This window comes from Falco rusticolus, chromosome 3 (assembly GCF_015220075.1).
Source record: "Falco rusticolus isolate bFalRus1 chromosome 3, bFalRus1.pri, whole genome shotgun sequence".
Taxonomy (NCBI): domain Eukaryota; kingdom Metazoa; phylum Chordata; class Aves; order Falconiformes; family Falconidae; genus Falco; species Falco rusticolus.
In genome coordinates, this window is record NC_051189.1 from 11,419,403 (window position 1) to 11,443,549 (window position 24,147).

General features: G+C 39.0%; 1 protein-coding gene across 4 annotated transcripts in view; it reads right to left on the reverse strand.

The window, feature by feature from the left end:
* Positions 1-24,147, reverse strand: part of TRIO (trio Rho guanine nucleotide exchange factor) — a 254,719-nt gene that overhangs the window by 139,442 nt on the left and 91,130 nt on the right. For all 4 annotated transcript variants that reach the window (XR_005103017.1, XM_037379282.1, XM_037379280.1 and 1 more), the window contains exons 7-10: positions 15,307-15,498; positions 11,843-11,974; positions 7,633-7,863; positions 240-362 (exon numbers count right to left, since the gene is read on the reverse strand). Coding sequence is in view for 3 of the 4 variants with exons in the window: in XM_037379282.1 (XP_037235179.1) it covers positions 240-362; positions 7,633-7,863; positions 11,843-11,974; positions 15,307-15,498 (678 nt within the window). In the remaining variant the exon portion in view is untranslated. The remainder of the gene's footprint in view (positions 1-239; positions 363-7,632; positions 7,864-11,842; positions 11,975-15,306; positions 15,499-24,147) is intronic.

Here is a 24,147-nt window from a genome sequence, read left to right on the forward strand (position 1 = left end):
GCTCTGTTGGGCTCCATGGCTCCCACTCTCTGTAGACTGGAAGTTGTTTTTTTTTATTGAAGCTGGAGTGCAAAGGAGAAAGGAAATAAAAGCTTGCAACAGAAAAAAAATAGTCCGTTCTTAGAACTGCTTTTTTTTTTGTAGTGGAGCTCCCCTCTGCCCAGCCCTTCACTGGCAGAACAGGAATGTTTCCTGTATTTCCATAGCAAGTGCACAGTCCTTCGCGTGATCATTTTTACCTGCGCAACCTCTTCAAAGTCTTCATGGCGTTTCTGCAAAGCTCTAGCCCGATGCAGGGATTTTCCCACTCCAGTATGTTTGCTAAGAAAAGCTTCTCCATGGTTTTCAATCCAATCCAACACCTGTGGTACAGAAGGAGACACACAAAAACTCTGAGTGGATGTACTGAATGTTGCAACAAAAAGACAACTATTCAAGAAACTAAGCAGATGTAAAAGGGACTACTTAGAAGGAACTGTACTGTTGGATTAAAACACAGTATTGCCATTGAAGGACATTAATTAAATCTCATTAACTTTTCTCAAGGCAGTAACTAGCTCAAACTAGCTAAATCATACGATTCAAGATTATATGTTTATTTTTAAGCATACCAAGGACAACTTCATTTCTACACATTCATCAATTTGACAGTAATCTGATCCAAGTGGCTAGACCCCTTGTGAGGGTGTCTCTGTAATCTGTTTATGCCTTCAGCTGACATTTTTCTGAAATGTAACACTAATGGATTTTGCACATTCCCCAACAATGCCAGTGAATAACACAGTAAAGTTTTATTTTAGATGAGAAGTCGCTTCTCCTACCACATATTAAGTCAAGAAGAAAGATTCAGAGGTAGAATTTTTAACTAAGTCAATAAAACTGAGTTGAAATTATTATGAGAAGAATGCCGATGTCCGCATTCAGAACCTATGAAGGATTCTGCCCCAATTCTGAACAAGTATCTCCTCAAAACATCAGATAGACATAATTATGTTTTGTAAATTTTATAGCTGAAGAAGTGAGGAATGAAAGACATTTTAAGGACATGAAAGCTTCTACCACAATGACTAAGCTGACAGCTTTATATATAGTAGAAACTGTACACGTAATTAGTTCCTGCCAGTTAACACAAAGGATTTCTGCACACATACCAAGTTTCTAATGAGTGAATGAACAAAAACATCTGGTCTTTCTCCAAACTAATACATCTTAGCTATATCTTCATTCACTCATTAGCTAGCATGCATATGTATTTAATTCTTTGGAAGATACTCAGAGGTTCAAGAGTGCTGTTCAGAATTAAAGACAACTGCATATAAGCAATTTTCTTAAGTCAGCCAACCATTTTTCTACAGTATTTACGTATGGAGTGGATGGAATACTTTACCTCACATTTACCTCCAGCAATCTTTTTTCTTTAAAACCCAAGTGCTTTGTTTTGAATTTACCTGCCAGAAACCTGTACCTTATCTCTCCTTATCTACCAGAGTCCTTTATTCTGATTCCTGAAGTTGGGTGAGTTTTTTTCCACCTTTTCCTGTACTGAAAGCATCTGACATTTATCACAACTACAGAGAAAGATTTCCCCCCCCCCCCCGCTTCTAAACAGACTTAGAACCATTCCTGCAACATCACTCACAACTACATTCAATACACATGCAGGCCTACACAGAACTCCCATACAAAACATCCATGCTTGCTTTAGTAGAGAAGTGAAACCATCTGGTGCGATTTTCTCATTTATCTTGACTGTTAGAAACTTTTTTTCATTTGCGAACTCTCTCCTACTGGGCATCTTCAAAACAACAAACAATCCCAGAACACCACATAACACAGGCATCTCAATTAACCAACACTTGACTAAATCTCCATACTTAAACTTATGCAATGTTTGTTTTTCCTAGTAAGCATTGTCAAAGTAATATTATTGTGGTTTAGGCCAATTAAATTTGCATTTGCTTCTTTCAAGGGCAAGTATTGATCAGAGAAATTAGAGTGAGGAGCCAAACAGGGCCTCAGTTATCTGTAAAGTTTGTATTACCAATGCTTTTGGCTAGTTTTAGGAGACTGCTCTGCTTTTCTCATTATAAACAGAGCTCAGAAGAGACATGCTTGGAGGAGAGAATTAGGCTGGACTCTGGAGATTATTAACAGTTACAAACTAACAAATGAAATCAACAGCAAAATCTGTCCCAGAAAGCATGGGATGAAAAGCAGAAAGCAGTCCAGGGAGAGTGATTTTTGCTCCAAATAACACTCAGTAACTTAACAAGAGAAGAAACTGTCATAGAAATAGAGTACACAGATGGTGACATAAACCAGTCAACTAGAGAAACACTGCTGCCTCTGAGTAAAATCAGTATGAATACAAGTCTTATTAGTCCTCAGCCTTCTTACCTTGACTCTTAACAAAACTACGGAAGCACTCATGATTTGGGAATTTCACAGCATGTAAAGGTAGAGTCAAAGTTATGCTCGCGTCCATCAGAGAGAGCTTCTGCATACCACTTTGACCAAAGGACAATACCATTAGCTGGCACTAATATTAGCCATTTAGCAATCTTAATTAATGCATCTTCCTCCTCTTCCTAGGAGAGCTAAAAGTTACAGAAACCATTCATACCAGCGCACTAAGGACTCTTCTACTAACACTGAAAGCACACGGAATTCACTCTGGCAGTTCAGTAGTACAGTTCAGAGTTTAAGAGGCTCAATACTTTTCAGTGAAAGGGTGAATTACTATTATCCTCCACTGCAGCAAGTTGCTTTAACAATGCAGTGAAACTTGAACTGCAGTCTCAGCAGAATCGTCCTTATGCTCATTAGAGGATCTAGAAAAATGCTTATTTTTTCTAGCACCAGTACTGAATATAAGACAGAAGAAGCTATGGAAAGATAGCTTCACTTTGACAAATTCATTGCTCATGGCTGTAAAATATGTTGTTTGTATGTGCTGCTTGCAGAAATCAACAATCTGATCTCTTGCAGATTCAACGTGCTCATTTTCAGCAGTCTTTCCCACATTATGATCCAGTTCTTACCCCCCCCCCCCCTTACCTACTTTGCACACACTCACTTTTCCCATCTCCACCACTTACTTGGTGCTGACACAACATTCAGAAGGGGAAGATGGAAATCTCTGCATTTCTAATCTTCGGATAGTTAAAATGTGGAAATAGTCTCTCCCAAACAGGACCATTTTACATTGGAACCACCTCCAAAAGCCACAAGGGAATCACCCAGTGAAATCAGTAACATGATGATACTGAGCAAGTAGCTAGCAAGAGTTCTCGGCCCGCCCTTCATTAGCCAAGGCTGAAACAAGTGACTGTTACAACAAAAAACTCAGACAGAGTCTCTGAGGCCGGCAGACCATGGAAGGAGAAGCAGCACATTTATCCAGAATGGACAGAAAAGACGCACAAGGTCACTAAGACCTAACAAATGTATGTTTTACAAAATACTTGTAGTTTATTTTTTTCACTAATCTCTGGCTTGGAAGCCCTCAGGAATATTTTTCAGGCCCCAAAACTTCCACCACAGAAGCGTCAGCAGTTACCACTCTACCAGAAACATTATCTTTACATTCAATTTTGACCTTTCATGGACTAGCAGCACAAAACCCCACACTGCTATTGCAAGTCTGCTTTATTGTTTTGTATCAGAATCATCACCCAGATCCTTTCCTTAGGTGAAATTCTGCTATATATTATCCCCCTTAGTAAGCTTGTCAATTCTTAAGCATTAAAGTGTACTTTTATTAGCACATGTTACATTAGAAGGGCTAGTTCAACCATCATGTGCAACAGCCAATGACTTTTTTTCCCTTTTTACTTAAACACCCTCTTTTTTGATGTTAATATACAAGCTAACCAGAAACTAGATTTCCTGGCATGTTTCTGCTTTCTAAGGTCAAACTCAGAATTCTGTTCGGTTTAAGACTGTCATAGGTTTTCACACTCCAAATTTCAGATTTTCTGTAATTTGCATCTTATCTACTATTTTTAATATTTCATGTGCTACTTTCCTTACTACTTGCTCCAAGAAATGAGCAGATGGCTCTTGGTGTACACAGTTAGCACTGCAGTGTTTTTGATTTGGAAAGCTCCACTAGAAACACTTTCCCAATACTGCACATACAAGACAGAAGAAAAAAAACCCAAAACCATAACCCCAGTCTTCTAAGGTGAAAGTCACACAAAACTAAGTACCAGCTCAACCCAGCCAACTCCCATCTCCAACTCTGCTCCGTCACTCACTTAACACTTCCATGAACTGATTTATTTCATTAGTCCAGCAGAAAACTATTCCAGTAGAGGGAAATCACAGGCTCATACTGAAGGACGGTTGTAGATTCACTCACAACACACTTGGTTGCTTGCTCCTATGTGCAATTTAATTATAAACAGTGGACTTTATTTTAACATGAAAAAACCCACAAACTTTGAACTTTTCTGAAAATAATTAAAAAATGTTTTCATGCTAGTTTCTAAATCATGCTAGATAATCTTATTTTATTTTTTTAAGATATAAACAAAGACTAAGAAGCCTGAGACAATGTGCAAATGAAAACTAAAGTATTTTAGGAAGTTGCTTTGGAGCTCTGCGTAAACCATTCCAGAACTGTCTTGGATATAAGTTTAACCAATACCTCAAAACCAAGTAATCTCATGCACTGAAAGGCATCAATGATTCCTGAATTGAAGAGCTAACATTTCTCAGATTAATTAGATGATCTGATAAGGTTGTTTTGGTTTTGTTTTGCAAGAAAAAAACCGAATCCTTATTATTCAAGACCACTTTTTTCCCCTGATGGATTTTCAAAGATGATGGAGCTACAGTCTTCCAAAGCAAGGCTATTCCAGGGAAATACCATTATGTACTTGCTGTTATCTTTAATGCATCTGCTCCTGGCTATTAGATTAATTTGTCTGGTATGGATGTTGAATTATCATTGCCTTACAGCATGATCTGCACTGAAACATTAAGTATGAGAAGTTGCATTATGAAAGGGAACATTAAGCACAATTCACATTGTGATTCATAAGGCAGTACCCAAAATACATCAGTATCTGAACATTAGGTTACAGCAACAAAACAAAGAGATATGCTTCCACATGTAACATTTCAGAAGCCTCCAACCTGGATGTTAACAGCCATTACAGGGATAAACCAAAGGACAGTCCAGTCTCTGGCAGTGATAACTACATAATGTTAAGGGAAGAGCTTCAGAACACGGTAAGCAGGGGCTGCATCTCTGTACATAAGTTCTAGCTTGAAATCTAAAGGGGTTAATAAAGATGTGCATTAGCACCAAAGGCTGCAGCTTCAAATTGTCAAGAGGATATCTTGGTATCTTAATGCAAGGTATGCCTTGCAAACCAGAGGCATAAACAGGAAGAAAGAAATTTCTCCAACCAATAGGTAAGGGCACATACTGAACAGTGACCCTAGATGGACTAACCCTCTCGAGGCAACTGCCTCATACTGAAAACTTTTGGTATACTCACAATCCACATACATGATTTGGGTAACATGTTCTCAGTACTAGAAGTTATAAAAATAGGTAAAGCTGTCTATTTTGTTTTTTCAAACCTGTAACTTTCTGATGTTAAATGCACCAGTTTCAAGGGCTGACAGATCTCATACAGAGAAGGAAAATCCTGCTTCTTGCTGAAGAACCCGGTGCTGACTGTACAATGACTTGAGTCTAATGACGGGTTACTTGTCAGTTTCAAACAACAAACCAGTCTCAGCACTAACTCCTCCACTCCGAGAGCCATGACTTAGGAGGGAACAGAAAATGCCAATTTCCTACAAACATTTTATGACTCCCAAGATAACAAAGGCAAAGAGTAGGAACAGGACAGTAAGACTCTCTGCAGCATTTAATGAACACCTTCTCCCAGGAAATAAACCACCTGCAGCCTGGCCCCCAGGCCTGAAGCTTGAACTACGTATCTGGCAAATAACCTCAGGAGATCATCTGGCCTACTTTGCCTAAGTGGCTCCTACTTGAACTGAATTTAAACTAGAGGAGAAAGTTCCAGGATCGAACCTGCACTGGTTGGCACCAGGCTGCCACTGAGAGGACCTATGTCTTTCCCCACGAGAAGCAAACCACTGTGTTGTTTTCAGTTACTGAAGATTCCTTATGAAGCCTTTTAAGTTTAAGAGGTGACTCATTTGGGGGCTGTGCCTCATCAGTTTTGACAAGTGTCCTTCACTGACTACTCGTGCAAGTACCAGCACTGTACCCTCCTGACCAGCTGCTGTTTATGTAGAAATCTTGATGATTTATACAATGGCATAATAGTGCTTTCAGTTTGGTCCTCTATGCCCTTCCTGACCCATTCATAACACTGACTGCTTGCTTTTACGTTTTTTGTCAGCTAACATTTTTCATGCCTTTCTGCATCCTACGTCACATCTGAGTGTTAACAAGTTAGATAACTGCCTGCCTTTCAATATATGCTTCTTTTTACATAAAAAAATAAGTAATAGAGTTTTAATAATTTTATACTTGATTTACCGCTTAAGTATTTTTGAGTTGTTTTCTTTATCTTATATGCAAAGATAGGCACTGCATATAGAATAAAGTTGAGCTAACAAGATTGGGCTTATTTTCCTCACCATCTACCTGAATTAAGTATCTTTTCAACTACTGTAAATGATGGAAACCAGGTTACTTCACTCTCGAATGCTCACATCCAGCACTTTAAGCAAAATTTCTTGTACTTATCTGTTTTGTGAAAGCGCAACTAATTTGGAAGAAACAAGATTATTTTAACCAGAATGCATGACTGGCTATCCTAAAACCCCATTTGGAAATTCCTGATTTGTGAATGCCTTTACACTAAAATAAAGAAACATGATCAGCAGCTACTGGCCATCTTTACTTTTTTTTATCAAGTTGAACCATTAAGGGATCTATTACTAATGTCTCTGTCAATTGCAGCCTAATGCAAATATTGTCTACTTATTAAAAATCTATCAACAAAGGAATTCTGTACAGTTTCACCTCTTTAAACTAAAACATGTCAGAGATATTAATGCCTGCACTTAGCTACTAACTTTTATGGATGTCATCATAATAATAAAAATACGGCAGCTAATAACCATTAATTCAAGAACAGAGTAATTGTCAGAAAGTAATCTTATATGTAATTTTTATACCTCTTTATTATACTACTCTCAGATTTTAAAGAAACCCAATTAAATCAATTAAGTATCACTAAGGATTTGAAACTGAAAAACCGTTACAGTTACACTGTTAGTTTTTCGCATGTTACTCCTACGAATCTTTCAGACACTTTAGGTCCAGAATTTTACCTAGAATGTGAATGTCAGCTTCCAGCACAAGTTCAGAATAGCCATCCCTATTAAATATCTCTTTCATTCTGACTTAAAGTAACTAAAGAAAATAATTTTAAAGAAAGAAAAAAACAGATGTAAAGCCAATATCCTTTGATAACACAGAACTTGGAATCAGTCAATCCCATGCAACTATTCCAATTGCTGAATGAAGAAACATGGGGTTTAGCAATCAAAACCCACTTCTTAATGCAACCAGCTTCAAATCACAGGCTGACAGAGTATAAAGTCATTTAGACAACATGAAATAAAACCTACCTGTTGAACATCCTGTTGAAAAACGCATAGCTGAAGCCGCTGGTGCAAGCGGACCTTTCGATGCTGCCAAATATTTTCCAGTTGGCGCTGGTGGTGCAGTACTTCATGGATAACATCCAGAACATGATGAACTGCTTTTGAGTAGTTGGCAGAAGCGGTAAGGGAATCGGAACTCCCAGGAGTCAAAGGTCTCTGAAGTTTGTCAAGCAGTGACTTTCCATCTTGGCTCACCTGATCATGAGAAAGGATGAAGAACTACTTCTCTTGCCAAAAGCTTGTTAGACTATCATTTCATTCCCCCACTCCCTCTCCCTATTTTAGATGTCTTTAAGAACTTGAGGAGCAGTGATGACTTTTTTTTTTATTCCAGGCATGATTACATGCAGCTGTTATAGGAAAAAAACCCTGTATTCTCCCACTATGTAAGGTAATTTTAAGAAGTAGCACTCTTCTGAATAACAGCCTGTCTTCCCAGTTTTCGATTGCCTTAAAAGTGCTTTTCCTTTAAAGTGATTTTTTTTTTTAAAACAGGTCAAGTCTGACTTAGAATAAATATCCTTCAGCTCTTTTTCTAGTCAAAGCAGCACTTAAAGTTAAGCATTTGCCCAGAATTATCCTTCCAGGAACACTTCTTGTTTCATTTGCTGTAAAGGTGAAGCAGGAGGTTACTTTCTATAGGTTTAATATTAATTTGATTAATACATTTAGACCAACAGATATAAACTTAGAACATGATTTGGTCTGACACAATTTACAATTTCTAAATTATTACTGTTACACCAAAGGCAAACTGCTGTTATGGCAAACTTAAACCTAACCGAATCACTTTAAAGCATTTCGGAAAAGAGTGTCTTTCTGAGCTGCATGGAAAGGTTTTAACTACTGATGCTGACAGGAAACATTAGTCATTTCTAATTGTTGTCCTCTCTTATTCAAACCACAGCAAAAATATTCAGATTAAGCTTGCATGCTAATTAAAAAGCAATAATTCTATCTTATCTGGTCACTGTTAACATTTAGCACTTGGCCAAGGCAGTTGAGAGTACTTTTCATTGGTGTTTAACTATTCTGTCACTTTTAGCATGAAGCTCAGAGAACTTACAATTCAGTACCATTCAGCTAGCTGTAAAGGATTTTTCTAATACCTCATCTAACAAGCAGGAAAAATTCATCTGAAACCACAAGACTGGAGTATAAACAATAGTCTGAATCCATCAAATCAACACCATGTCAGAAACAGAAAATTCGTCAAGGCTTTCCCCCAGCAGCTATTTTCAACGATTTTCACTAAATCTAGGCACATTTTAAATTTGCTATTCTGTACTCAAACAGATCCAAACAAAAATTCTTTTCTAATAATTAGTTTATAAGTGAGTTTACTTCTCAGTTCCAATTTAAGTTTTTTTATTTTAGTAGTAAGTATCAATGCAGAACGAAGCTCACTTGGAAAAGGTAGCTCTTATGAAATCAAGTGAGGCAGAAAAATAGTATAGTCCATAGTAGTTATTATATTGATGATTTTTTTTCTTTTCTGTATCCAAAGCAATTATCTAGTACAAGTCTTACAAATATTTCAAGATAATGGACTTCAATTACCTATCCAGAGTCCATGAAATTTAGGGGGGGAAAAATCAATTGTGACAGCCCCTTGATGCGATTAGTTTATTACTTTACAAACAAATGATCATGCACATTTCCTCTTTGGAGTTAACACAGTAAAGTTCTCTTCCTTCCCAGTGCATGACTACTGTAAGATTTCAGTGAGATATATAATAACTTATTTGTAATTTAAGGCACAGCTATTGGATTTTCAAGTACACTAGTTACCTAAGCTTGTAAGCTAGTAAGTTACTTTTCTAGTAATATACAGTAATTATCCCTCAGTAAAATCAGACTGTCTAGTCTTAAAAGCATTTTCTCTCTTAAAATTACTGTCTTCTACTTTGCAACTAAGTCATGTTGTCAAGACACCGTAATCTAAAATGAATGACAAAGTGTTGTAATTTCCAGTGTTCTCCTCTCTCCTCCCTACCTCCCGCCCCGCCTGCCCTCCCTCCCCTCTCCAGGTTTATTCGTGACAAAATGAAAGAAGCTCCATGCTGTAACAGAAATAAAGTCATACATCTAATAAAGATAAGGAATAGTACTGTAGTATCTTTACATGGGAAGATGATTCCCCCAATCTTCAAAAAGGAATTCATGTTTAAATAAGGCAAAATAAAACTTTCTGTCCAGAGGTGGAACATGAACTGTACATACACACACAACTATTATTTCTGCACCAATTCTGGTTGCTGAAGACAAAGCTATTGCTTTACTATCCCAAAGTCAAAAAGTTACAGCTTTGAAATCCTAAATAAATTTTCAAAGTATTTGCCAAAGCAATCCTATAATCCACCCATCTAATTTATTTTTATTATGCATCACCAGGAAGCAAACAGTATTTAACATAGTAATCCAAAGTACTTATTTACACTTAACAGCAGGCTCTAATCTAGTCACGTCCCTGATGGGGGGGGGGGGGGGGGGGGGGGGAAAGACCACAAAAAACCCAATCCAAAACAGAATCAAACTGCAAACCCCCACTATTTTAACTTCAATGCTTTATAATCATTATTCTAGAAAGCTCTAGCCTTCTTATTCCTCACTGCACTCTCATGGAGCACGCACCTCAGATTGCTTCTCTTCACAGAAATCTACTACAAATGTGCTATGTCTCTGTCCCTTGTTTTACAAAGGGATCCTTCCAATGAGGAAAGGTTACAATGACAAAAAGAAACCTTTCTGCAAAACGCACTCTCAAGAATGAGTTAGAATAGCTATGTGTAGTAAGATCACAAGTTTTACTACCAAAGGTGGCTTCAGTATGTCATCAGATCAGTTGGCATAGCAAGGTGGCATATATCAGAAATGGGGGATATCAGCATGTATTTTACGCAGAAGAAACACTACCCAAGTCAACTCTGGACATCTGACTCATGGTAATAAAAGGTTATACAGGCCCTAAGATGGCAGGTATTTAAAAAACCCTGTTTTGATATATTCGCAATAGGACTGATTATCAGCACCAATTTACCCTCCTTTACTACTACATGAAATCCGACCAGATTTATGATACAGTTGTCCATAATAGAGCTGGTTCATCAGAAAGTAGTTTTTAATCTTTAATGTAATAGATAAGTCACAACCATTGAGTCCCGCAACTTCCTTCTAAAAGAAGGTGCAAGCTGCGGCCTAAGCTATCCTGTGTCCACTGATAATTTTTTACCACGATTTAATCAAATGCATAATTTTATGCAACTTTCATGAGAACAGAAACTGCTGTATTTAATCCAGAAAAACACCAGCCCAATTTAACAGCAAAAATAGTTTTACCCTGTGACGAGAACAACCCTGGCAAAAGAAAGCAAGAAAAGCTCAACAGGAAATACAGAAAATACCTTTTAATTAACAGAGAAGTCAATACCCGTTTATCACTTCAGTTAATTAAAGCACATGAGAGAACTCAACATTTGAAGAAAAACAATAGCTACTTAAGTCATTGCTTTCTAGGCCACTTTCAGAACAAGCAGTTTATCTGAAGTTGTAAATACAGCTATTAGAAATACTGAGAAATATTATTACTTCATTGTGTGCAGCATTCAAGATTATAGCAGCAGCAGCAGCATAGGATATGCTACCTTTACAAATGCTGACTACATAGGCACACTAGCTCATTTAAGTGTCTTTGAGGTTCCCAGATCTAAGTATACTACCTTCTACTTGTCAAGTGACATTCTTTGATGGTTAAGTCTTTTTTGTGAGGCAACTTCAGAGATGGATTTTCAAAACACATTTAAAACAATCCATTCCGACAGAACGCTTACCCAAAGAACACCCAGCTAGCTTCCCTTCAAGAAAGCGTTTAAATGATAGTATCATACTGCTATTAAAAGGTAGTAATATGCAAATGTAAATGAAACCAGACTTAGTACCTGCATGGGTTGTACCACACAGAGTTCCATCTTGCCTTCTAAATTTATTTCAGAAGATTAAGGGGAAGACTTAACACTTACATTTTGAACAATGGTAGCAAAGTCCTGTTAAAAAAGCAACCTGGCACTTGAGTTTCCAATGTACTATGCAACGAGTGATACCAGTTCATGATCCAAACTTCATATTACACCATTTTATCAAGTCAGTAATCTAAGGAAACAAACAAGACACTTACCTCAGAATAAGCCAAGGTAATATGCTCGTATATCCCTTGATGATGATGGATAGCATCTTCTAAATCTTGCAGTTCTGAGGGAAGCTCCACCTCACCGCAGGCTTTACACCATGAGTCCACATTGCTCATGTACTGCAACAGAGAAAAAACATTCTGCTTGATTTTAGTGTTCATCAATAAGTACACACATTGGTAATATAACAAAAGAGCTGGCATCTGCATGACAGCCACTGAAAAGATGTTTTTAAGGGAAAAATGTTTAATATTTCTCTCTGAACTGACCAAAATGAAGTTTGCATAAGAACAGAAACAAATATTCAAGTCTTGACAATACTTGTGCTTTTATTTACATGTAACTCTGAACCGTTCACAGACAGGCAGCCTTAATTGAATGCTGGCAGCCTTCAGAACCAATTAAACTGGTGGCAATACCGATGCTTCAGGTTTACTCTTGCTCCTTTTCTTGACTTTGCAGCTAAGAAAAAGTTTACTGTACCCTGCACCTACCATTTCAGATGCATGAAAGCCAATCAAGATCTTATCCACACAAAAAGGTAAAACATGCTACAACTTTCAAGTCCAGATCCTCAGCTCTCAGCCATCAACTTCCTGTGCAGAAACTCATGGTATCACCTCACCTTTTTTAAGTTTTCAGAGAAAACCAAGTTACTTTGCACTTGCGTGTGCCTGTGCGTGCACACACAAAGAATTAATGGTGAAATGTTCACTGAAGCACTCCACAGCTGTCTTTTGCTGGAAGGAGATCATCAAGGAGGCAAAGCACTGTTAAGAGCACAGGAAATTCACACCTCAGTCCCTAACTTCTACACACAGAGAAGCACTAAATCCGTTTGGCAAGCTACTACAGCAGCAAGCACATAAGGGATTTACAATTTAAGTGGGGATCTCTTAGGACTAACACTGAACTTTGAGCACACAGCTATGTCAGCATAGCTGCTCAAGTCAAGCCTTCCAGCAGAAGCTGAGGATACTGCATCAGAATCTCTTCTGCAGGCAGTTTAAGTTATCTCTGAAGCTTAAGCTGCCTCGACAGACAAGAAACTGCCAAACTACATGCACAGCAGAAGTTCTGTCAACTTATTTTTGACAGCTAGGGGGCATCAATTTTATACCCTTGTTATGCTAGGAAAGGAAAGAGGAAAAAAAGTATCTGATTTTCTATGAGTTTTCACAGGTGTCAAACTTAGTACAGCCAAGCACATGCGGTATCTGTAAACTAAATTTGTCCTCTATTCATGTCAAGTTCAAGTCTCAAAGGTTTTAAGAGACCAAGCCATTTCTCTCGTCATACATAACTTCATTTCTGGAGCATATGTAGTCTTTTGAGGAAAAAGTAATCCACAGACCGTTTCTGGTAATCCATTACTATTTGAAAGCTGGGAGAAAGGGTGACAGAGCACTTAACTCTAAGGTGCGCACTTAATTTTCATTTCACCAAGGTACATTTTTAAAAATTTCTCATCTTAAGCACTGAACATTAAGAGAGGCTCCATGGAGGACCACAGAGCTACACCTCTTGCATCAGTCATCAGACACCGATAGCTGGATGCAGTCTTCACTGTGTCTGACAGTAAGCAGTGACACTTACCTGTCACTTGCGAGGGAACACACGCATTCAACAAGTGTGTTATTTCTTCGGCTGCTTATTTTTTAACCATGTTTTTATGTAGGTCAAGCATCACCGTTCTCTAAAGGGGTCACTCCTCTCATTCCAAACCCTCTTTTCCTTGAACTCACTCTCCACTGTTAATGAAACAGCTGATATATCACAGCCAAGTCTCTTACAAAGCAACTAGGACAATCCACCACAGTTAATCATAAAATGAAAATTGCAGAAGGAGCAATTAAAAAGTATATTAATTCCAGCAGATGTTGCACAATTTTCTCTTAATTCTTCTCTTTCCTCCTCTTTACGCTTACATTTAGCGCTGAAGAGGGTATCACCGACCCTTACGACAGATGCCCAGCACAACACAAAATTTACTCCCCTGACTTCTGACGAACATAATTTTCATATAAAAAAGGACAGCATTTGAGTCACAGTATACCTATCTGTTCATGTTTCACCATCTCTCTCCTACACGTATGGCTGACAGTGCTTAAATGTAAACCTGAATAACCCAAACAATTAGAAAACCATCAATACTGATAAGGTACCACACTACGTCTATCATGTGCTTCAAGCTGACTGGCAACTTTTATACCAGAAAACAATGCCTTCACCTACTTTTTATGTGGCTTTACCGTAAAACCTGCTAAAAAATACTTATTATAGTGGCATTAGTTTATGTACTTTACCTTTGTCTAAGGACAAGTAAACCAATGTCACCACTAACATAATGAAAAGCCATGTGTATTTGCATCTTAATATGTTCACATTTCTAATTTCTGGACATTAATGAAGCTGACTATCTGTGTAGTAGAAATCAGGAGAAAAAACTTCTTACAATAAAGTCTGCTGTCTCCCTCTATTTCTGCAGTTATCAGCTCCCAAGTGGTTCCTTCATTTATTCCAAATTAAAGTTATATCAGACACGAGACCTTTTCTTGGATCAAATTTAGCAAGGCAAATGGAGATAAAAGTATCTACAGCAGCCATACAGCACACCAGAGCTTCAGTCAGCTGTAACCATCAAAGAACCTCTGCTCTCCAAATTCACCAGAGATGTACAGAGCAGACTGTCTATAATATCAATGGGTGACTCAACAGCACACACAGAGCAACTCCTTCAGAACTGAATTCCCCAGAGGGGGAAACATGCTTTCATCATCAAGACTATTAACTTGGGGATATTTATTCCTATTTCCCCTACATATACCTCTTCTCTGGCAGTTACACGCAGTTAATGACTTAATTAAAATAATTGCTATAGGCCTAAAGCTAAAATTTTTGTTTAATATAGGAGGAATCTCTTATGGGATACTAAATAAACATCTCCCATCACAATTTCAGATTCAGAAGACAGTTAATTAACTTCTCAACTTTCAGGCCAGTTCAACTTAGTTTTCTACAAGCAATTACTATGAGTTAAATCTTGATACTCAGGACTGATTGTGGTGGAGTGGTGGGGACAACAGAACAAGTGACATAGGAAAGGCATTGTATTTATACTGACTATATTGATTTTTTTCCTTTCTTTCACCTTAAAAGCTTTATATAGTTAAGCATTTATGTCCATTTCACTTTGATTCACATAGTTAATTTGGCTAATCTATCTTGCATTGATATGGGCAGGGCATTCTGTGGGGAATATAAGGTCAGTGGGTTGTCCTGAGAAGAACAAGTTTATGAGTATCAGCTGAAACTGGCAGAAATGAATGCTCTGGCTTTCTTGCTAACCTTTTCAATCACTCTCTTCTACTTCCGTCTAAATCAAAAGCAAACAGTCCAACTCACCATCCCAGCACGGAAACTTTCTTTGGCCCCCTCCCCGCTCACTAACCTGTTCAGCTTTCTGATGGAAGATGGAGGACATATCCAGTAACGTGCTACGTTCATCCAAGGCTGCAGCAAACGCCTTCCATTCTTGCTCCAGCTGACTAGCAATCTGTTTTATTTGCTGTGAAGCATAATGTCCAGACTCGACCAGGCGATTTGCTACTGACATGATGCGGTTTATGTTTACATACACATTCTATGGAGAAGAAAGAGGGGAAAATTAGTGGAAGTTAACAGACCACTTAAATACAGAGGTATACTTCCATAAAATTCTTCTTTATTACAGTACTGCTTGATAGACTGCTTTTATTTGCCAGGTTTGTAAATCCCTAACTTGGGAATCTAGGTGTGTAATATAACAGCCTATCTGTATTACAAGGGAGAAGGACAACTTAAAATGACAAGGAAGTCTCAAGCTAATGTTAACAGTCAGCTTAAAGTTATATTATATGAAGACCCATTATTATAATGAAGAGGAAAAGCTAACCGTATTTTACAACCGCCTCAATAAGAATGTTTACAGACAAACATCAAGACAACGAGATGTTCAGACACACACAACAGAAAAATCAAACTATAATTAGTAAGCACTTTATCTCTACGTGGTATGCACATATGCAACATAACTCTACAAATTTCTACATAAACTTCTGAAATTTCTAAATTTTAAGTAACAAAATACAGAACTCTGAGTTCTAAAGGATTTCAACAGTTTCACATTTTATTTTCCTGCCTTTGTATTCCTCAGAGCTAGCACTGAAAACTAGACAAAGTAGGTCAAAGATCCAAAAGATTCTCTAGCATTACTCACTGATGGCTCTTAGTCACATAATTTTTAATCAAGATTTTATGGTTCATGCAAAACCAGAAACAAGAACAACTCCACCACCAAAAGGTTTCTGAGTAGCTCTTCCGGAGTTATATGCATATAATGCTGAGTTGATGCTTCTTTCAACTGGACTGACTTTCATACATCTAGAATGAAGTTCTTAGAATCACAGGATTGTTGAGGTTGGAGATCATCTAGTCCAACCCCACTGCACAAAGCAGGTTCACTCAGACAGGTTGCTCAGGGTCATGTCTAGTGGGGTTTTGAGAACTTCTAAGGATGGAGAGACTACAATCCCTCTGGGCAACCTCTTCCAGTGTTTCTCATATTTAAACGGAATTCCTTCCATTTCAGCTTGTGCCCATTACCTCTTGTTCTGTTACTGGATACCATGCAGACAAGTCTGGTTCTGTCTTCTTTACTCTCTCCCATCAGATATTTATATTTTTATATACATGAGATCCCTCCTAAGCATTCTTTTACCCAGGGTAACCGATCCCAGCTCCGTCAGCCTCTTCTTGTACAAGACAAGCATTCCATACAGGTACTTCGAGAAGAACTTGGTCATGGTGACTTCCTAGAAATGAAATGAAAGCTTTCCACATAATACTGTCCTATAGGCACATCCTGACTTCTGCATGTACACTTGGAACAACCCCAGTTCAGCCCTGTTTTGTTGACTACAGCATCCCTTTTGTTCACATCACAGCAGATCCTTTGCTTGCCAGCCTAGTCCACCACTTCTCACTTAATTGTTGGTCCTCTTCTCCCTCTCCCATCATCCTTACCCTAAAGCTCTTCTTAGCTTATCTGGCCTGCTGGCAAAGATATTTTTGCCCCACTTGGTCAAACAGCCTCTGATGTTCTGACGCTCAGAGAGAGGATCCCATGGCTGTAGAAACCAAACCCCTGTTGCCAACATCAGCTGTGTAAACAGTTTTTGACTTGCAGGATTCATCTACCCTCTCACTAGCAGGATTGGGAGGAAAACCACCTGGACTCCCATGCCCTCAACCATTGCCTCTAGAGTCACGCAGTCACAGTTGACACCTTTGAGGTCACTCCTGGCAGTATCCCTGGTGCTCACATGGAAGAGCGGTAAGGGGGCAATGGTCTGAGGGCTGGACAAGCTTTAGCAGTCTTTCCACCATGTCCCATATCTGAGCCCCCAGCAAGCAGCAAATTTCCATAAAGAATGAGTCATGTTGGTAGATGGGTGTCTCTGTTCCCTGTAGAAGAGTGTCTCACATTACTCTCACTCGTCTCTTCTTTTTGGTGCTCCTGTGCGGCTCAGACTCAAATGGCACAGACGCTTTATTTGACAGCTTCCAGCTCCTCACCAGCTATCAGGTCAGTAAACCTATCCCGTAGCTGCAAATCTTCAGGTGGAGCAGAAACCTTCCTCCTTGTGCCAGAAGCCATTATCTTCCAATTTTCATCATCACAGGAGTTTCCACTTCCCAAACAGACAGGCACAGAGTCTGTCTGACCCTCCTACCTTCAGTACATTGTAGTTTGTGCTCTTGAAGCCGCAGTGTTGGAAAAGATCTGGTCAACCTCTTTCTCATTATTTCTGATGCTGTGCAGCTTGCTGACCTCCTCCTTTAGCTCCTTTACTTGATGACACAGATCCTTAATAACTGCACACCTCCTGTGGGCAAGGAAACCATTTCCCACTGCCCCAGCCTTGCAAGAGGCTGCAGACATTCCCTGCAAAGCTGCATCCTCCTTATGGAGGCTCCCTCTGGGTTGGGGCCTCTGATGTTACAGGGAGAGTCAGTCCAGCAGTAGCTGGGGACTGTGCTCTGGGGTGCATCACCACCACGGCTGAGGGCATAGATGCTGTTCTGAGCAGAGTTGCTGGCCCTTCCTGCATGAACTGCTGCGCAAACTGCTGCGTCCATTGGCTCCTTCTGTTGGCTGCACTGTTGCCTATATTCTAAAAATTTACATGTGGGACCAACCTGCCAGACACTACCACATAGAACAGTGGGGAAGAAAACAAACACACACCATTAAAATCTCAACATTCTACAGTGAAATGTTTTTCCTTGTTGTCCACACAGTGCTGTCTGGAATGCCAGCACGCAGGAAATGCCATGGAGCAGGACCTGTCAGCAGCAGCATCACAACCCTTCCTGATCAAGGGTTGAGGAACGGAGTCCAGTAAGCGAGGGGGGACAGAACTGACTCCAACAAGCCTCAGTAAAGGCCACAGATGAACAAATGACAGAAGAACAAAACCTGACATTGCTGGAAAACTGTATGGTTATATTACTGTTGAGAGATGTGATGGGCAGCCTGTGACAAAATCTGACTATACCCCCACCAGTAAGAGAGGTCAGGGGAGAATGCTGGCAGATGAACACCCAACGCTACGTAGAAGCTGACCATCTGAGGTGGAACCATTACCCGTCGGCATCAAGTCACTGCCCAGAGCCTGACACTGACTGGCTGGAGCAAGTGTTGCAGTTTCCCCAGGCTTCACCATGCTGACTCATCTGAGTGGTAATTGGCACAGACCTCTATTAGTCCCAAGCATATGCACATATGCAAGCAGGAGCATACCTGACACAGTCTACACATCAGCTGGTCCACTTAATAAACTGAGCACAGCAGTGTCATGCTTCTCCTTCCTGCACAATATTACTTTTTCATTTTTTAGGTTATGCCACACATCTGTGCACTCCTCTTAAGCATAGCTGAACAATGGGAAGAGAACAGAACTACTATTTCCAACAAATTTTAAAAGACTAGAGAGCACTTAGGTCTGTGAAATTTTATCTAGCATTAATGTGAGACTGCTAAATGAATCCATTATGTGCTCCTTACAGTGGTGTGGAAAAAGAAAGAACAAACCAAGCGTCAAAAAAGGAAAGAATAAAAGCTGTATTAGGCTGCCATTTGAACTGTTTGTATATCACAACAAAGGAATTCTGGAACATCAGTTCCACTTAGATATGAAGGACAGGGCACCATAAATGTGAAGGTAAACAAATCAAAACTGATCTGCGGTTAAAAAGCATTAATTTTCCCATGGCAATCTGGCTTCACAAGTGTGGAAGAATACCCTCTGTAGCGATATGAATATGAACGAACATACTGACCACTGAACACTTTCCAAGCTATGTATGCCACATTCCTAAAAAAAAATATAAAATCTTACCATAATCTCAACTTCCCCTCCCCCCATTATCATATCCTTCACTACCTGATATAGCTACGAAAGGTTTAAGTTTCACTATTTTAGAATGCAATGACCCAACAGAGACAGATTTAGTTATGAAGGAAAAGAATCTCAAATAGCAACTCACTATAATTAGACTGTCTTTAACTGATTCTTGAAGGTTAACAAATTTTATTCAATCTTCTAAGAGGGTGGGCAGGTCCACTGTCATTATTATATGACAAATGCATATTTTGTGCACTGCTCGAGAAGTGCTGTTCTAAGTAAGCTGGTGCTCATTCCCCAGGGACTGACATCTTACTCATTGCATGGATTTACATCCTGATATTATTTAAGAAGCAACAGCTATCAGACAGTAACTGTTAAAAGACTTATTCAGCCATCTCATTTACATCATGTGTATCTGCATGAAACATCTGCAGCTTCTAAATGTGTATCAAGCGTCTAAAAAGTGAAAGGGTAAAGTGATACTGCATTTCTTTCATTGTGTAACACATAACTTGTAAAAAAAAATAAAAAAGGAACAATCCAAGTTATTGCATTCCAGTATGTGCAGTAAGTACACAGATGTACTTAGTAAAATTATTTTCTCTCACAACGCCCTTTAACCAGAAGCTCAGAAGAGACCTTACAACGTCTGGAAAGCTCCTCATTGCAGAATTATTCCCTAAAGGGAGCATACATATAAAAAAGTATTGCTCAGCAAGGCAATAGCTCAGCAGCCTAACACTGTTGAGCCATAGTGCACTGTGTCATTCCTTGGTGTGTGCTTGAAATGCAAGTACACAGGGGGAAAAACAGGTGACAGCTTAACTGAACTTCTATCATACTCAATGCAAAATTAAGCTGGCAGATGCCCCGAAGTTTCTATTTTATTTCCTGATTTTTGCAGACCCATTTATAATAGGTTTGTTTAGGTCTAATGTTTCAAACAGTAGTTTTCTGACAGAGAGATAATTAAGCATTCAGTGTTAAGTAACCACCTCAGTGACATGGTCCATAAGTGTCATAACTGGCACCTCTATACAGACTAGAGTGAGTTTGAACTATTCATCTGTGATGGAAATATTTTGGCAACAGAATTTCCAAATCATCTGCCACTTCACACAAGACAAAGTGTAGCATTAATGTATGAAATAACACCTATGTATTTTATGTTTTAAATGTTTTCTAACATCTCTTCTATTCTCACTCTTATACCAACAGTAAAACTCTCAGCCTGGCAATCCAAACTTCAAAGACAAGGGCTGCAGAACAACTAAAGGTATCACCTGACCTCTTCCCTTGAAAAAAATACAGTAAACAAACTCAGCAACATCCAGACTACAATTAAGGAAAGTGTTTAACCTGTTTGTCAACTACAAGGATCCTAAAAATATTCTGAAATAACTATTTAACCATTGCTATCAACCCTGGAACCAGTGAAATACAATTTCACTCTTAACTTTCTCCTAATTTATCATCTCTCTTTTCCATGTATTTGATGGTAGACCTTGGGAATCTTACAGCAAGACCATATAGTCCAACACCAACATCACCACCTTTCCTCTCTTACCTTTCACTTACCTTTCCTTTGCTACAGTAAATACCAGTGCCATCAGCTACTCCTTACAGCCACATTATTTTCATCTGGATGTTCCTCATTACAACATTAAGTATGGAGCTCTAAACTGCACCTAGTTCTCTAGTGGGACCAACTGAATCAAAGCAATTTCTTTAAAAATCTTAAGTTCAGCATGCCCACAAAGTATCAAGAGTGAAATGAGATTTATCTCTTCGCAGTAACACCACTGTCTCTTCCTTTGTTTCCTGATCCATCGATACGAACATACTTGTTGCTGTATTAACAACTCACCAGCTGATCGCTTTTTAAAAATCTGTTTATTTGCTTCTTCCCTCTTACGGGTTGTACATCTAGTCTATTCTATTTCATCTTGTTGACTTTGGAGTGTTCCTCAGAAGCTGGAAATAGCCTGAACTCATTTTGCTTTCTCAGTCTCTTCTCAGGTTGCTGGCATCCAGATGTGTCTAAGCATTAACTGCTCTGGCACCAGAAAGACTCCCTTACAGAAGTGCACTCAAAAAAACATCCTCCCAGTCTGACCAGGGTGCGCAGCTGTGCATTCCCTGAGCTTCAAGAACATCACAAATACATGGTTTGTTTAAACTATTGTTATTCAGAACTACCAAAAAACTTCGCTGAATCCATGTTACCTATTCTACTGCTCAATGCCTATTTAGAGTCTTTATCTTGTCTATTAGGGATGTTAGATTGGTTGGACAGTTGATGGATTTTAACATTTAACTTTTATTTATTTTTACTCAACGCCATGCCTGAACAATCTATTAGTTTAAAACACCAACAATAAAACAAAAACAAAAAAAAACCACCACCAAAAAACCCCACCAAAACCCACAAAACAGACAAGTCACCTCCAAGACAGAAGAGCTAGCTTATTACTATCACCATTCTGAAAAAAGTGTTTTGTGAAAACCCGTGAAAATCTGAAAATCAAAGCAGTCTCAGGACAAATTCACCATTCACAACCTGTGGTCTTGCTCTTCATCTGCTGAAGTTTCAGGACCCAGGGCAGTCTAGAATTCACATGGTGCTTCATTTTATCTCAAGCAACAACTCTGTACAGTTACAAAAGTATGTATTTAAATAAAAAGAATCTCGAGACTGAAACTTATCAGTAGTACAAAGGAAGAAGAGAAAGTCACACTGGCTGTCAGCTAAAGTGATTTTATCCTATCCGACCTTAATGTTTTCATATTATCAGTCCCTGTGGCTGTATTTGAGCAAGCCAAGCCAATTAAGACATCTTTGTAACTTGTAACTCTGTAAACCAAGTGATATTCAAGTTATGTTCATGTTTCTACTTTAACCTCCCAAAACTCTCACCAGTGCTCATCTCTGGCACTCTTTTTGGATTACATTATTTGATCATTACCTCGATAAAGCGGTTTTAGTATATGCAAATAGCCTGTCCTGAGAACATTAATATAATTTAGTAATATGCTTAAAATTGACACCAGACTTTTTGGATTGTGGTTAATAAACATATCTTCAATTGATGGTCCTATCAGCCCCAAGACAAGAAGTAGTCACAACATACCCTTTAATAGCAGCCATTGCCAGCTTTCTCAAAAAAAGAAAAAAAAAAAAATCTTTTTGCCTATATCACTTTCCAATCATTTTGATTCTCACCATGCAGTGAATGGCATGGTTAAGCTGTAATGGAAACAAGGCCATTTTGTCTAGCAAGAAGAGTAGAAGAAAATATTCAAGTAAATAACATTCTCTTCCTCATCCATATTTCATGACTGCTTTTGTTTCCCTTGTGTCCGAGCAGGCGTATAGAAAATGGTAGGAAAAATGAATGGATAGACACAGAATCAGTCTCTTCCACTCCTATATGCAAGACTAATCATATAATCATGGGTACTTTGTTTTTGTAGTTCAAAAACTTGACAGATAATTTTTGTACTTCCAACTCCTATGATGCCTGATTTGCAAGCTTCTTCCTTAAAAGGCACTAAAAACTTGTTTTGAGAAGTGAAGCGTTGGTTTAGTCACCCAAAGAGGAACTTCAAGCTGAAATTGAGTATTACTTAGCTCAAATCTCAGGACTTGACAACAGCAATTTACTGTTGCTGAAGGCAGGCCTTTTAAATTGTACTGAAAAACTACCCTCATCTTTAGAGGGGAGAATCAGTGTGAGTTTTTTTCCCCCCCCCAGTTAGGGAACACGGGATCTACTTGCCCTGTGAAGACACAGCCCTGACATTTATCAGTGCACAGCCTCTTCGATTCAGTAACAGCAGGTCACCTACCTACAGCTGCACATGTGAACTATCTTTCAGACCTCTTAGCCACATCAACCTGTGCGTTAAGCAATGGTAACCAAACCTATGCCCATCTCCGATGTGCATGACTGCACCTACCCAGCTTTTCTCTGGGACAGTTTCATTGCAATGTGAACAAGCTTGCGTATTAAGCTTAAGATTTTCATGAACTTATTTCTGCTACCTTGAAGTAACCACATGAGCCTATTCCATACTCAATACACAAGATTCCTAGACATATCACTTGCTAATGAGACTGCTACAAATACAGTTAAATGTTCTCCCCCCATGTATTCTTCACCTTTTTGTTTTAAAACATTTGGTTTAAATTTCCAACTACTTTTGCTGGAATACTGAAAATCAGATTGTAAAAATGGCAGAAATCCATTACAAGGAAAAAAGAATCATTTAGCGAAGCTTTTTTGTCTTTGATGTAACCAACTCCTGCTCATGAGAGGAACTAAGTAGCTTTCACAATGGTTTACATCCAGGTGGCTCATTTCTGACTGGAAGACCAGATTAAAATTTTGGCATCTCACCCAAAGGCCGTCACTCCTTCTCACCCGAGTTTGGCATAAGCAGCTGCAAAAGTTGCCCTGGTGCACCTCTTGGAAAGCCAAGCTGCTACTTGGGAAGGAAAGGGAGATGGGAAAGCCAGCTATTGACAGAGGGTAGCACCTGCTGTGAAGGGAACACGTGCCCTGCAGCAAGGCATTGGGAAAAGCAGCTGCAACATCAAATATCAGGGTTATGCTGTGAGCAAGTGCGAGAGGTTGCATTTAGCTGCCTGGGCAGCATCTGTCCTTTGAACAGCCCTTCCCCACCTAAAGTGAGCCTAAGGAAACTACCTGGAAAGTAAGGTATATTAGGGTCCCATTAGGGCCACAATGAAAAGCCTTCAAAATCTCCTGCATATAATAAATCGTATACGTTGCTGCCACTCTTCCTTCCTCTGTCCCATCCAATTAAATAAACATGCA